This window comes from Oncorhynchus gorbuscha, linkage group LG03, assembly GCF_021184085.1.
Source record: "Oncorhynchus gorbuscha isolate QuinsamMale2020 ecotype Even-year linkage group LG03, OgorEven_v1.0, whole genome shotgun sequence".
Lineage (NCBI taxonomy): Eukaryota > Metazoa > Chordata > Actinopteri > Salmoniformes > Salmonidae > Oncorhynchus > Oncorhynchus gorbuscha.
In genome coordinates this window covers 38,097,778-38,112,924 of record NC_060175.1, presented here as the reverse complement: position 1 = coordinate 38,112,924, position 15,147 = coordinate 38,097,778, and the positions used below count along the sequence as shown (strand labels likewise).

Below are 15,147 nucleotides of genomic sequence, written 5' to 3'. Positions count from 1 at the left end.
CCGTTTCCAGCTACAATAGTAATTTACAACATTAACAAGGTGTACTTGATATTATTTTAATGGACCCCAAAAAAATGTTTCTTTCAAAAACAAGGATATTTCAAAGTGACCCCAAACTTTTTAACGGTAGTGTGTGTGTACATATGTGGAAGTGAGGTGGCTGGGGTGTGTTGCGTGTCTGTGTGGGATTGTATGAGAGTGTCTGGTCTTACCTGCGTGAGAGCTGAGCACTCAACGTATTTGACAGCCTTGAGGTCTCTGGCCAGTTTCTCTGCCGTCTCAGGAGTGATGGGCTTCTGCTTGTTCTTGGCCAACTTCTCTATGGTGGACGGGTCGTCTCGCAGATCTATCTGAGTCCCCACCAACAGGAACGGGGTCTTTGGACAGTGATGGGTGATCTCTGGAACCCACTGGAACACACACACACACAGGTTAGAGTGATATGTGGAGGAGGGAGAGACTAGAAGAGAGGCAGAAGGAGGATATGAGAAGAAGAGGGGGAGCGTAGACCCACCTTTTCTTTTACGTTTTCGAAGGAAGAGGGGGATACGACGGAGAAACAGACAAGGAAGACGTCTGTCTGGGGGTAACTCAGAGGCCGTAACCTGTCATAGTCCTCCTGACCTGGAGAGAAAACAAACGTTACACACACACACACACACCTGGAATGCAACATGCGTTCAAACTTTTGTAGGGTACACTAAAACACAAGCACTTCGATGCACATACCGACACACACACAAAGGGACTTTAGTGTCAGTATTCAGGCTGTCCAGAAAAGGCAGGGTGTGTCTGAGCAGACTGAGGCAGAGTCAAACCTCTCCACTGTATACAAACCAAGACTAACACCAGTCTAAAATAGCAAGGACACACACACACACACACACACACACACACACACACACACACACACACACACACACACACACACACACACACACACACACAGAAGCAGCTGATGGGAGGCTGTTTCTATAACAATACCAGTCCCTTTACTACAGCTTAGTGAACCTAGCTACCCTTAGTCATCAGTAGGACACACACGATGAGACAGGGCATTGAAGAGGAGCATACTTTACCTGCAGTGTCAAACAACCCCAGGGTGTAGGGCTCCCCTCCTATCATTACAGTTACAGCATAGTTGTCAAACACCTGCAACAGAGAGAGGGGGGAAGGGTAGAGAGAGCAAGGGGGAGGGCAAGGGGGAGGGGAGGGGGTTTGAGACAGTGCGAGAGTGTCAGTGCGAGAGTGTCAGTGCGAGAGTGTCAGTGCGAGAGTGTCAGTGTGCATAAAGTACTTACCGTGGGTACGTATTCAGAGGGGAACTTGTTTGTGGTGTAGGAGATGAGCAGACAGGTTTTACCCACAGCTCCATCCCCCACCACAACACATTTGATCGTCTGCATAGCTGTGCTTTAGAATCCTCTTTACTCATTCAAGATCTAGAGAGAAAAGGGGAGAGAATGATTAGTGACGGTCAGATAGAGCCGTGGGGGTAGCTAGTAGTGTCAAAACAACGGGCTAACATGAGCACTCCTGAGCACCCTGTTTAAACTATTCTAAAATAAGATGAAACTTGAATGAAAATTCGATTGCAGTGTTTTCCACAAGCACATGGAGTAGCCAGCCTATTTTGGTAGCCTCTGGTCCATTCAAATGCTAGATTGTATTTTCAACCAGCAACTCAGGAAATAACACTTGATAAATATATATATAAAATTAATTTTTTTAAATCACACTTTAGTGTTAGTGTCATCAGCTGTTTTACAATATAAAATAAAAAAAGAACAAATGTGTTTTGGCTGCACTGGGCCTTTAAAGAATCCTGTAGGAGTCTGCTGACTTACTAGGCTTTAAGCTTCCTTTGAAGATGCATTTTCTCAGCTACAGTGCCTTCGGAAAGTATTCAGACCATTTAACTTATTCCACATTTTGTTATGTTAGAGCATTATTAAAATTTATTTTTTTAAGTCCCCTCATCAACCCACACACACAGCGCATAATGACAAATCAAAAACTGCTTTTTGGTGTTTTTTTTACTTTAGCAAATCTATTAAAACTAATACCTTATTTAATTAAGTATTCAGATCCTTTGCTATGAGACTCAACTGAGCTCAGGTGAATCCAGTTTCCATTGATCATCCTTGAGATGTTTCTACAACTTAATTGGAGTCCACCTGTGGTAAATTCAGTTGATTGGACATGATTTGGAAAGGCACACACCTGTCTATATAAGGTCCCACAGTTGACAGTGCATGTAAAAAATAAAAATCAGGCAATGAGGTTGAAGAAATTGTTCATAGAGCTCAGGATTGTGTCGAGGCACAGATCTGGGAAAGCATAGCAAAAAATATCTGCAGCATCGAAGGTCCCCAAGAACACAGTGCCTCCATTATTCTTAAATGGAAAAAGTTTGCAACTTCCAAGACTCTTCCTAGAGTTGGCCACACAGCCAAACTGAGCAATCGGGGAGAAAGGCCTTGGTCAGGAGGTGACCAAGAACCTGATGATCACTCGGACAGATCAAGGGTCCTCTGTGGAGATGGGAGAAACTTCCAGAAGGACAACCATCTCCGCAGCACTCCACCAAATCAGGCCTTTGTGGTAGAGTGGCCAGACGGAAGCCACTCCTCAGTAAAAAAGGACTCTGACCATGAGAAATAAGATTCTGGTCTGATGAAAAAGTTAATTCTTTGGCCTGAATGCCAAGTGTCACGTCTGGAAGACACCTGGCACTATCCCTACAGTGAAGCACGGTGGTGTCAGCGTCGTGCTGTGAGGATGTTTTTCAGCGGCAGGGACTGGGAGACTAGTCTGTATCGATGGAAAGATTAACGGAGCAAAGTACAGAGATGCCTTGATGGAAACCTGCTGAACAGCGCTCAGGACCTCAGACTGGGGGCGAAGGTTCACCTTCCAACAGGACAACGACCCTAAGCACACAGCCAAGACGACACAGGAGTGGCTTCAGGACAAGTCCCTGAATGTCCTTGAGTGGCCCAGCCAGAGCCTGGACTTGAACCAAATCAAACACCTCTGGAGAGACCTGAAAATAGCTGTGCAGCAATGCTCCCCATCTTACCGGACAGAGCTTGAGAGGATTTCCAGAGAAGAATGGGAGGAACACTCCAAATACAGGTGTGCCAAGCTTGTAGCGTCATACCCAAGAAGACTCGAAGCATCTTTGGCAGCGATTACAGCCTCAACAAAGTACTGAGTAATGGGTCTGAATACATATACAGTTGAAGTTGGAAGTTTATACACTAAATTGACTGTGCATTTAAACAGTTTGGACAATTCCAGAAAATGATTTAGAAGCTTCTGATAGGCTAATTGACATAATTTGAGTCAATTGGAGGTGTACCTGTGGATGTATTTCAAGGCCTACCTTCAAACTCAGTGTCTCTTTGCTTGACATCATAGGAAAATAAAAATAAATCAAAGACCTCAGAAGAAAACAAAATTGTAGACCTCCACAAGTCTGGTTTATATTTGGGAAAAATTTCCGAACGCCTGATGGTACCACGTTCACTCAAAGATGCATATCGTTCATTCTAGCGGAAGAGGGCTCAGCATACTTTTCTCAGACTAGCAAACTGAAAAGTAGAAAAAGTACCTGGCTGAAAATGACTAATCTGCTGTATAGCCAACTGCCAGCGCTAGTGTAAAAAAACAAAATTGTCTTCATTCACATTCATTCCAAGCACTGTGGTTGGACTGCGACTGAGGTAGTGACAACATACTGTCCCCTAAATGAACACGAGAACCAGAGTTGAGGAAGATGACCGGTTGAGATCCTGATGTGCTGAAGTTCACCCAATTAAAAAGGTGAGACAGAGCTCTGCAGAGTCTGCCTGCCAGTTGGCATGTGCACGGTTATTTGAATATCCGTGTTAGTATTCAAATACTTGTAGGAGTATTCGTTTGTGAAAAATGTGTTACATAAGGGTAAAGAGACATTTAAAATTACTTTTATTAAATTAACTTCAGTGTAGTTATGATGACCACCGCATGACCCATAAAAAGAACTGTATCCTTCACGTGTAGCTTGTTTATGTTGGCAAATCAAAGCGGAAGAGGAGTACAAGTTCACTAATGCAATGCAAGATGGAATACAATTCCAAATTAAAAGCTAGCTAAATGAGGACTAGGCTACAATGAGCAACCCAACAGGCAGGCTGTTTTATCTGAATGGCATTGGGAAGAAAGCAGAGCATGTGCCCTCAATAAGCCTAGCTAGCTAGCTTCTCTAGGCTACTCCATGCAAGACAGGCATGGTTATATGGGATGATAAACAATAGTGGTTGCTACAAGTTCTCTAGTTTTGCTGTAGTCAAGTTCCCTTAGAGTCTCCCTCTCCCTCAGTCTGCTCGGCACCGACCAATACCCTCCGCAGCTGTAGCAGTAGCGCACAAGTCTCGTCTTTGCGCAGTAGCGCACAAGTCTCATCTTTGCGCAGTAGCGCACAAGTCTCATCTTTGCGCAGTAGCGCACAAGTCTCATCTTTGCGCAGTAGCGCACAAGTCTCGTCTTTGCGCAGTAGCGCACAAGTCTCATCTTTGCGCAGTCTTTCTTTGCGCAGTAGCGCACAAGTCTCATCTTTGCGCAGTAGCGCACAAGTCTCATCTTTGCGCAGTAGCGCACAAGTCTCATCTTTGCGCAGTAGCGCACAAGTCTCATCTTTGCGCAGTAGCGCACAAGTCTCATCTTTGCGCAGTAGCGCACAAGTCTCATCTTTGCGCAGTAGCGCACAAGTCTCGTCTTTGCGCAGTAGCGCACAAGTCTCGTCTTTGCGCAGTAGCGCACAAGTCTCGTCTTTGCGCAGTAGCGCACAAGTCTCGTCTTTGCGCAGTAGCGCACAAGTCTCGTCTTTGCGCAGTAGCGCACAAGTCTCGTCTTTGCGCAGTAGCGCACAAGTCTCATCTTTGCGCAGTCTTTCTTTGCGCAGTAGCGCACAAGTCTCATCTTTGCGCAGTAGCGCACAAGTCTCATCTTTGCGCAGTAGCGCACAAGTCTCATCTTTGCGCAGTAGCGCACAAGTCTCATCTTTGCGCAGTAGCGCACAAGTCTCATCTTTGCGCAGTAGCGCACAAGTCTCATCTTTGCGCAGTAGCGCACAAGTCTCATCTTTGCGCAGTAGCGCACAAGTCTCATCTTTGCGCAGTAGCGCACAAGTCTCATCTTTGCGCAGTAGCGCTCAGGTTTAAAAAAATACTTAAAAATAAATAAAAGTTTTGAATATCTGACAAAAAGTCCTGATACTATTTGAAGAGTCAAATGATTTCAAACACCCATCCCTTCCTGCCAGTCACAATTCAACTAAGCTTGGGCAGTATACCGGGCAGTATACCGAGGTATTTGGAAATAGCCACAGGGTGGTTTTTCAAATAAATTTGAAGATTTGTAGCTACTTTAAGTAAAATACTTTAAGTCAACTTCTGCAATACACGTTAGGAGATAAGGACTGCGTTCTTCATTTCACATATCACAATTTTTCATCATGACACTTACCGGTAGTTCTCAGTCGTGAGGTGTTTGTTTACAAGGTCACAATGACGAGACCAGAGCCTTGTGAGTGAGTCACTTTTATTCAGCACGCACCAGGTGATCGCGTTACAATATGGAATTCACAACCAAATGTTCGCCCGCTAGATATCTTAGCTATTAAGTTAACCGTGTAAAAATGTGCTAAATTCTCTGTAGTGGTGCATTTGGTTTGCTAATTTAGTAGCTAGTTAGCCATCTAGCTAAGTGGTTAGCTTCTTCCAAAAATCAAGCTTCACATGACAGCAGAGAATCCCCTCCCAGATCAAGAGCCTTGCTTTTTAGCATTTAATTAGCATGCTCTATGGGATTTTACATGTACTTGTGAGCATTGCTAACATTTGGATTACAAAGGCGGAGTGGGGTATCCTGGTATGGCACAAGATTGGTATGTAGGTATGACAATCTGGATACCACCCAAGCCTATATTACACAACACTCTCCCCCATTGTCTTCTGAACCATCACTCACATGCTGGTTACATACAAACTACCTACCTCTCATAACAATGCACACTATCTCCCTCTATTTCGCTACCCTCACACACACACACACACACACCTCGCTGAATACACACTCCATCTCATTACACATACACACACACACACACACACACACACCTTACGCTCTTGCTCATTACATAAACGCTGCTTTCATTACACACTCCCTCTGTCCACCTCTCATCCTCTTTATCTTGTCACGGAGACAAAATCTCAGTACAGTTAGAAATAACTGTTGGTTAAGTAGTACAACAGTGATTATTGGATGCCTAACACCCAGAGATCTCCTGTTCAATAGCCGTGAAAGGCCCGGTCTGTAAAACAACCCCTTGCACGGGACAAACTCTTCTGCATTATGGGGATGGCTTTAATAGCATTCAAATGGGTTGAATGGAACTCAGGAATATTGCTTATCCATTCATCTGATAGATCTGGGTGATGGGAAGGGAAAGGGGCGTGTACTGCAACTATACATCACACCTCCAGACACTGCCCTAATTGAGAGAACTGAGACAAGGACATTTGGGTAATTTAAATAGAGTAGTGTTCTTCACACATACACAGCAGAGCTGAGCTGCTGGCATAGGAAAATGGGCTCTGTCAGTGAGATGGAGAACACAGGGTTTTGTGAGGCTAGAGAAAACACATTGATCTTTATAGTTTATCCATCTACTCTGTACCCATAAACTGAACAAGCCCAAGGTCACAATATTGCTGACATTTTCTGTTTTACTGGGAGGGGTGGGAATCAGTAAGCACAGAGAGGAACGGGGAAGAAACAGTTTTCCTTGAGAAAAAAAAAAAGAAAAAAAAACTGAACGTTGGACACTGATGACAGCTAGACCTAGACGATGCACACTAACATCTAGAAGCAAAATCAATCTCATATTTACACATGCACAGAAAACTACACTGTCAGAGGTTATTGGCACAACACATTTGAATTAGCCCAGGCTGTCCTCTAGCCCAGGGAAACAGGCTGAATCCTCAGCCAAGTTGCATTAGTGTGACAGACGACCATTTACACCCACCCGCCGTACTATTGCTCGCCCTCCATCCGCCCTCTGACCAGCCAGCCTTCCCCTCCCCCTCCCCGTGCAGACAGTGGGTCACTGCGGCTTTAAGCTGAGGCATAACGTCATCGGTTTAGAAGCGCTGCACAGCATAGCACAGCTCAATCAGCACACATAGCTAGATCACAACAACGCACAGCATAGAATTCAAAGCCACTCACTGACATCTCACAAAAGTGATTCAGAGTACCCAGCAGCAGGTCATAACAGACACTGCCACAATGACCGTATAATCGTGTAACAGATGGTTATGATGAAGACAGTCATGAAAATAAGAACCATCATAATGGTTAGGGAACAAAAATAAAAATGGGTGTAACGAACAGCTGACAGAATTGCCAGGCATTGTTGTTGAGTCAATTTCTGCGGTTACTGTCTCAGTGCAAATACAAACGTAATTTTCTTGGCAGTAGGTAGCCTAGTGGTTAAGCGTGTTGGGCCAGTAACCGAAAGGTCACTAGTTCGAATCCCCGGGCGGTGAAAAATCTGTCAATGTGCCTTTGAGCAAGGCACTTAATCCTAATTGCGCCTGTAAGTTGCTCTGTATACAAGAGTCTGCTGAATGCTTCAAATGTAAAAATATGGTGAATGTTTAATACAATACTTTTTTTTTTAAATGGATTAAATTGAAACTGTCTATGCTAGTGAGACAATACCCCACCCATAATGTCAAAGTGGAATGTTTTTTTATATTATGTTTTTATTAAAAATGAAGTCAAGTATTCAACCCCTTTGTTATGGCAAGCCTAAATACGTTCAGGAGTAAAAATTTGCTAAGAACAAGCCACATAAGTTGCATGGGCTGTGTGCAATAGTGTTTAACATGATTTACGAATGACTACCCCATCTCTGTACTCCACACAACTACTTGTAATGTCCCGCAATAGAGTAGTGAATTTCAAAACAGAATCAACCAAAGACCAGGGATGTTATTCAATGCCTCACAAAGGGAACCTATTGGTAGATGTGTAATAAAGGGGGCAAAAGCAGACATTGAACATTCCTTTGAGCATGGTGAAGTTGATTACACTTTGGATGGTGTATAAATACATCCAGTTACTACAAAGATACAGACGCCCTTCCTAACCCAGTTGCCGGAGAGGAATGAAACCGCTCAGGGATTTCACCATGAGTTCAATGGTGACTTTAAAACAGGTACAGTTTAAATGGCTGTGATAGAAGAAAACTGAGGATGGAGCAACATTGTAGTTACTCCACAATACTAACCTAAATGACAGAGTGAAATTGAAGCCTGTACAAAATAAAAAAATTCCAAAACATGCATCATGTTGGCAATAAACTGCAAAAAAAGTGGCAAAGAAATTACCTTCGTGTCCTGATTACAAGCATTATGTTCAGGGAAAATACGTCACTGAGTACCACCTCATTTTCAAGCATTGGTGGCTGCATCATGTTATGGGTATACTTGTCAATGGCAAGGACAAAAAAAATTACTTATTAGAACTAAGCACGGGTAAAATCCTAGAGGAAAACATGGTTCAGTCTGCTTTCCAACAGACACTGGGAGACAGATTAACCTTTCAGCAGGACATTAACCTAAAACATGGCTAAATCTACACGAGCTGATTAGCAAGATGACATTGAATGTCAACTTGAGAGATTGAAGAATATTAAAAAGTGTACATATTGTACAACCCAGGTGTGCAGAGCTCTTAAGAGAAACCTACACAGCTGTAATCATGACGAAATGTGATGAACATGCATTGACTCGGGGGTGTGAATACTTATGTAAATGAGATATTTCTGCATTTCATTTTCAATACATTTCTAAAAACATGCTCTCACATAGGGTATTGTGTGTAGATGGGTGAGAGAAAAAATGCAATCCATTTTTAATTCAGGCTCTAACAACAAAATGTGGAAGAAGTCAAGGCGTAGGAATACTTTCTGAAGGCACTGAATAGGCTATATTTCCTCTTTGTAAAAATGATAATCCCCTTTTAGTGTAAGAGCTGTTTGAAAAGACCTAACATTTCAGCCTGTTTTGGTGCTAAATTAGTTAGACCAGTAAGTGAGCTCGAATCCTCTTTACCAATAACGGCTAAACTCAACAAAAAAAGAAACGTCCTCCTACTGTCAACAGCGTATATTTTTAGCAAAATTATCATGTGTAAATATTTGTATGAACATAAGATTCAACAAAAACTGAACAGCTTCCACAGACATGTGACTAACAGAAATGGAATAATGTGTCCCTGAACAAAGGGACACAAATCAAAAGTAACAGTATCTGGTGTGGCCACCAGCTGCATTAAGTACTGCAGTGCATCTCCTCCTCATGGACTGCACCTGATTTGCTAGTTCTTGCTGTGAGATGTTAGCCCCACTCCTCAACCAAGGCACCTGCAAGTTCCCGGACATTTCTTGGGGGGGGGGGGGGGGTGGCCCTAGCCCTCACCCTCCGATCCAACAGGTCCCAGACGTGCTCAATGGGATTGAGATCCAGGCTCTTCACTGGCCATGGCAGAACACTGAAAATCAGCCATTCTGCTCGTTCTGTGCGTGGTGGCAATGTCATGCTGGAGAGTCATGTCAGGATGACCCTGCAGGAAAGGTACCACATAAGGGAGGAGGATGTCTTCCCTGTAACGCACGGCGTTGAGATTGCCTGCAATGACAAGCTCAGTCCGATGATGCTGTAACACACCGCCCCAGACCATGAAGGACCCTCCACCTCCAAATTGATCCCGCTCCAGAGTACAGGCCTCGGTGTAACGGTCATTCCTTCGACGATAAACACATCCGACCATCACCCCTGATGAGACAAAAGCATGACTCGTCAGTGAAGAGCACTTTTTGCCAGTCCTGTCTGGTCCAGTGACGGTGGGTTTGTGCCCATAGGCGACGTTGTTGCCGATGTTGTCTGGTGAGGACCTGCCTTACAACAGCCCTACAAGCCCCCAATCCAAACTCTCAGCCTATTGCAGACAGTCTGAGCACTGATGGAGGGATTGTGCGTTCCTGGTGTAACTCAGGCAGTTGTTTTTGCCATCCTGTACCTGTCCCGCAGGTGTGATGTTTGGATGTACCGATCCTGTTAAGGTGTTGTTACACGTGGTCTGCCACTGCAAGGCCAATCAGCTGTCCGTCCTGTCTCCCTGTAGCGCAGTCTTAGGCGTCTCACTGTACGGACATTGCAATTTATTGCCCTGGCCAAATCTGCAGTCCTCATGCCTCCTTGCAGCATGCCTAAGGTACGTTCACACAGATGAGCAGGGACCCTGGGTATCTTCCTTATTGTGTTTTCAGAGTAGAAAGGCCTCTTTAGTGTCCTACGGTTTCATAACTGACCTTAATTGCCTACCGTCTTAACGTCCAATCCACATGTGCATGTTCATTAATTGTTTATGGTTCATTGAACAAGCATGGGAAACAGTGTTTAAACCCTTTACAATGAAGATTCTTTAAAAAAAATATATACATACAAATTAACTTTCTTTTTTTGCTGAGTTTAGTTTTCAGCTTCCCCCTCCACACTCAGACCGCTCCCAGATAGTCCTAGCAATATTCTTGCTTGAGAAATGTCTTTGCTAAGAAACATTGTTTTTAAATTAAAAATAAACAAAAATCACTTTAAGGTACTTAATTGTTACGAGAAAAACATCTGCACTGGACCTTTGACAATATGATATAGCTTTGTTGCTCCTTGCTGAAAAAGTTGTAGCAAATTAGTCATTGGTTGCTGCTGCAGCAGCACACACATAAATATAATCAATAAAACAGGCCAATCCCTGGAAATTTGACTGGTAAAGTCATGGGTACACTCGCAAAGGCTTGCCTGGTATTGTGGTGCAATAATTTTTCATGCGAATATAGAAAATGAATTCAAACGTTTACTGATGTGGCTCATGCAATGGAATGTATTTTTGTTTATATGTCAGTTGAGTTGAACTCAACAAGTCACAGCACATATTGGAAGGGTACACTTCCTGCTCTGCTCCTAGGTTGTTATCTTCAACCTAGTTTTACACCTATAGGTACAATCGCAATGCTCGCCAGTCCACCCATTATGCCATCATTGACTTGAATGGGGACGGCCATTCTATATTTCTACAGCAGTGCATGGTCAACCTGTGCATGAAAAAAAACTAAAATAGCTATTTTCCTAATTAAACTACTTTCAAATTTACCTTGAATGCATGTATGTATTTTGAAGTACAGACTACAGGTGGCCTTCCAAATGTAATATTATTGTTGCTACAACATGGGATACAAAGTCTCAAAATAAGGCTCTTCACATCAACCAGATATAACTTGCTTTGATACTCGCATCGGTCCTCCTGTGTTTATGACCAAGTTGGAAGGTTAATTTAACAATAGCAAATAAATACAAAATAATTGTCCATTGAGTGCTAGTATGTAAAATTATAATCTAGTGAAGAGAGAATGCTGATTTGGACAGGCAGTGTCACGTTCGTAAAGTTTTTGAATTAAAAGTAGCATTTCCAGTATGATTGAATGCAAATGTTCTATGCAAAGCTATCTTTCATAAAGGGCTTAGGTGATGTGTAACCGGTTGCCTTTGTCAGTACTCGTTCTAAGCGTAAAGGATGTGACAGTTAAGGATGCTTCATAACATGCTCATGATAAAATAATGATAAAATGTTCATGTACTTCCTACTGCTTCTGAAGTGTGTTTATGTTAACAAGCAGGCAATCTTAATCTATGAGATTGATCCATTTTGGGTGCACTCACATTCTCATATGAACTGCAATGCATTATGCTAACCGGAGCATTTTTTTATTTAACCAGGTAGGCCAGTTGAGAACAAGTTCTCATTTACAACTGCGACCTGACCAAGATCAAGCAAATCGACAGTTACATTGAACAAACAAACATACAGTCAATAACACAATAAAAAAGTCTATATACAGTGTGTGGAAATGAGGTAAGATTAGGGAGGTAAGGCAATAGACCATAGTGGCAAAACAATTACAATTTAGTATTAACACTGGAGTGACAGATGTGCAGAAGATGAATGTGCAAGTAGAGATACCGGGGTGCAAAAGAGGAGCAGAAAAATGGAAAGAAAGGCAGCCAAAAGAGAAGTTGGCTTTGGGGATTATCTGTGAAACTACGGGTGGGTGCTGCTATGGTTACTAGTGAACTGGGGGGGGTAAACAATGCAGCAACCTTTTTAGCTGTGGCAAAACAGGGATGACTGAATATACAGATGAAGCTGATTACATTGGACAAGACAGCAGACTCCACCCAGAAGCATCACTTGGAGGACATGTGGAAAGAAATCAGACCTGATCCAGGCCATCCATGTTGAGCACATCTCATGGGGGAAAGTGAGAGACTATTCCATCTGCATGTAAATAAGCTGAGCACAATTTTGTGCAGTGTCCTCAAGAGCAGTGTACTGCCACCTAAACACACCAATCCTCTGATTTACCAGTCCTTGTCCAGCTCCAATCGTGAACATTAAAAACAGGGACCTGCCTTCTTGTCAAATATAAAGCCACAAAATCCAACAGGCAGTTCATTGGACTGGTAACAGATATAGACTGATGCAGTTGAAATCCAGTTCTTGAGGAGTAACGACCACACAGGATGTGTACATCTTGCCAGCCAAGGAGGACAAGGGTTGGGTGGCAGCTGGTCAAGTGGTCCAGTCCATGACCTTTTGTGGACAACAGGCCTTCTGTGTTACTCAGTAGGTGGTTGATAAAAAACATTTCATCTTTGAAATAAAACATCTGTCATTAACGATCTAGAATGAAATTGCTAAAACTTTGTAAATTTGAGATAGAAGTGCAGTGTCATTTGCAGTTTCTTTTGGGACCCGTTCACATCCATAACTCTAGTTTTATGAAAATACTCAAATTTAAATAACTTTTGAGGTGTGCAACCATATAACTCAATTAAAATAAAAGGTATTCCATAAAGAATTGTAAACACATTTTTTGGTTGGTTAATACCGGACCCACGAGTGCACTTTGATAGCCTATGCAATAACTGTTCAAGATGCTGGTTATTTATTGGTTCTTTGAGGTACATTGGGCCCTATGATTTCTGTGTTGCGGAAATCACTGGCAGAATCTGGCCATAAAAATTGAATCAGCTGTAAAATGTGGAATATTGCAAAAATGTTCCAAAATTTGGCTGAAATTGATTTTTAAAAATTAAAAAAAATCTAAAGCAGGCCTAAATATTGTAGTAACCTAAATGATTTCATATAATATAATAATATATGCCATTTAGCAGACGCTTTTATCCAAAGCGACTTACAGTCATGTGTGCATACATTCTATGTATGGGTGGTCCCGGGGATCGAACCCACTACCCTGGCGTTACAAGCGCCATGCTCTACCAACTGAGCTACAGAAGGACCATTTCATAATTTAAAGATTACAGACGAGTAGGCCTAGAGAAATAATAAAGTTTTCAAATGAGGCGTTTGAGGGCAGAGCAATACCAAAAGGACTATTACGAGTAGAGGTCGACCGATTAATCGAAATGGACGATTAATTAGGGCCGATTTTAAGTTCTTCATAACAATCGGTAATCGGCATTTTTGGACACCGATTGTGGCAGATTTTTTTTTTTTTATGTTTTGCCTGTATTTACCTCGGCAAGTCAGTTAAGAACATATTCTTATTTTCAATGATGGCCTAGGAACGGTGGGTTAACTGCCTTGTTCAGGGGTAGAGCGACAGATTTTTTAACTTTGTCAGCTCGGGGATTCAATCGTGCAACCTTCCGGTTACGAGTCCAAAGCTTTAACCCCCTGCCTTACATTGCACTCCACGAGGAGCCTGCATGGCAGGCTGACTACCTGTTACGCGAGTGCTGCAAGAAGCCAAGGTAAGTTGCTACCTAGCATTAAACTTATCTTATAAAAACAAATCAACCTTCGACAATCACTAGTTAAACTAGTAATATCAACCATGGGTAGTCATCTAGCTTGTCCTGCGTTGCATAGAATCGATGCGGTGCCTGTTAATTTTCTCATCGAATCACAGCCTACTTCGACAAACGGGTGATCATTTAACAAGCACATTCACAAAAAAAAGCACTGTGTACCTAACCATAAACAATGCCTTTCGTTAAAATCAATACACAAGTATTTTAAACCTGCATATTTAGTTAATATTGCCTGCCAACATTAATTTCTTTTAACTAGGGAAATTGTGTCACTTCTCTTGTGTTCCGTGCAAGCAGTCAGGGTATATGCAGCAGTTTGGGCAGCCTGGCTCGTTGCGAACTGTGTGAAGGCCATTTATTCCTAACAAAGACAGTAAATAAATTTGCCAGAAATGTACATAATATCTAAGGTTGTACAGTGTAACAGCAATATTTAGACTTAGGGATGCCACCCGTTATATAAAATACGGAACGGTTCTGTAATTAACTGAAAGAAAAAAAGTTGTTTTCGAAATGATAGTTTCCGGATTTGACCATATTAATGACCTACGGCTCGTATTTCTGTGTGTTATTATGTTGTAATTAAGTCTACGATTTGATAGAGCAGTCTGACTGAGCGGTGGTAGGCAGCAGCAGGCTCGTAAGCATTCATTCAAACAGCACTTTCCTGCGTTTGCCAGCAGCTCTTCGCTGGGCTTCAAGCATTGAGCTGTTTATGACTTCAAGCCTATATCAACTCCAGAGATTAGGCTAGTGTAACCGATGTGAAATGGCTAGCTAGTTAGCGGGGTGCACGCTAATAGCGTTTCAATCGGTGACGTCACTCGCTCTGAGACCTTGAAGTAGTTGTTCCCCTTGCTCTGCAATGGATGTGGCATTTTTGGAGCAATGGATAACGATGCTTCGAGAGTGGCTGTTGTCAATGTATTCCTGGTTCAAGCCCAGGTAGGGGCGAGGAGAGGGACGGAAGCTATACTGTTGCAATGGCAATACTAAAGAGCCTATAAGATCATCCAAGTGTCAAAGGTACATGAAATACAAATATTAGAGAAATAGTCCTGTAATAACTACAACCTAAAACTTCTTACCTGGGAATATTGAAGACTCATGTTAAAAAGGAACCACCAGCTTTCATATG

General features: G+C 42.6%; 1 protein-coding gene across 3 annotated transcripts in view; it reads right to left on the bottom strand.

Moving 5' to 3' along the window:
• The window catches only part of cdc42 (cell division cycle 42), a 38,677-nt gene that overhangs the window by 8,837 nt on the left and 14,693 nt on the right, over positions 1-15,147 (bottom strand). For all 3 annotated transcript variants that reach the window (XM_046342459.1, XM_046342460.1, XM_046342461.1), the window contains 4 exons: positions 1,302-1,442; positions 1,080-1,152; positions 515-624; positions 213-410 (listed from right to left, as the gene is read on the bottom strand). In XM_046342459.1, coding sequence (XP_046198415.1) covers positions 213-410; positions 515-624; positions 1,080-1,152; positions 1,302-1,406 — 486 coding nt within the window. In that variant the 5' untranslated portion in view covers positions 1,407-1,442. The remainder of the gene's footprint in view (positions 1-212; positions 411-514; positions 625-1,079; positions 1,153-1,301; positions 1,443-15,147) is intronic.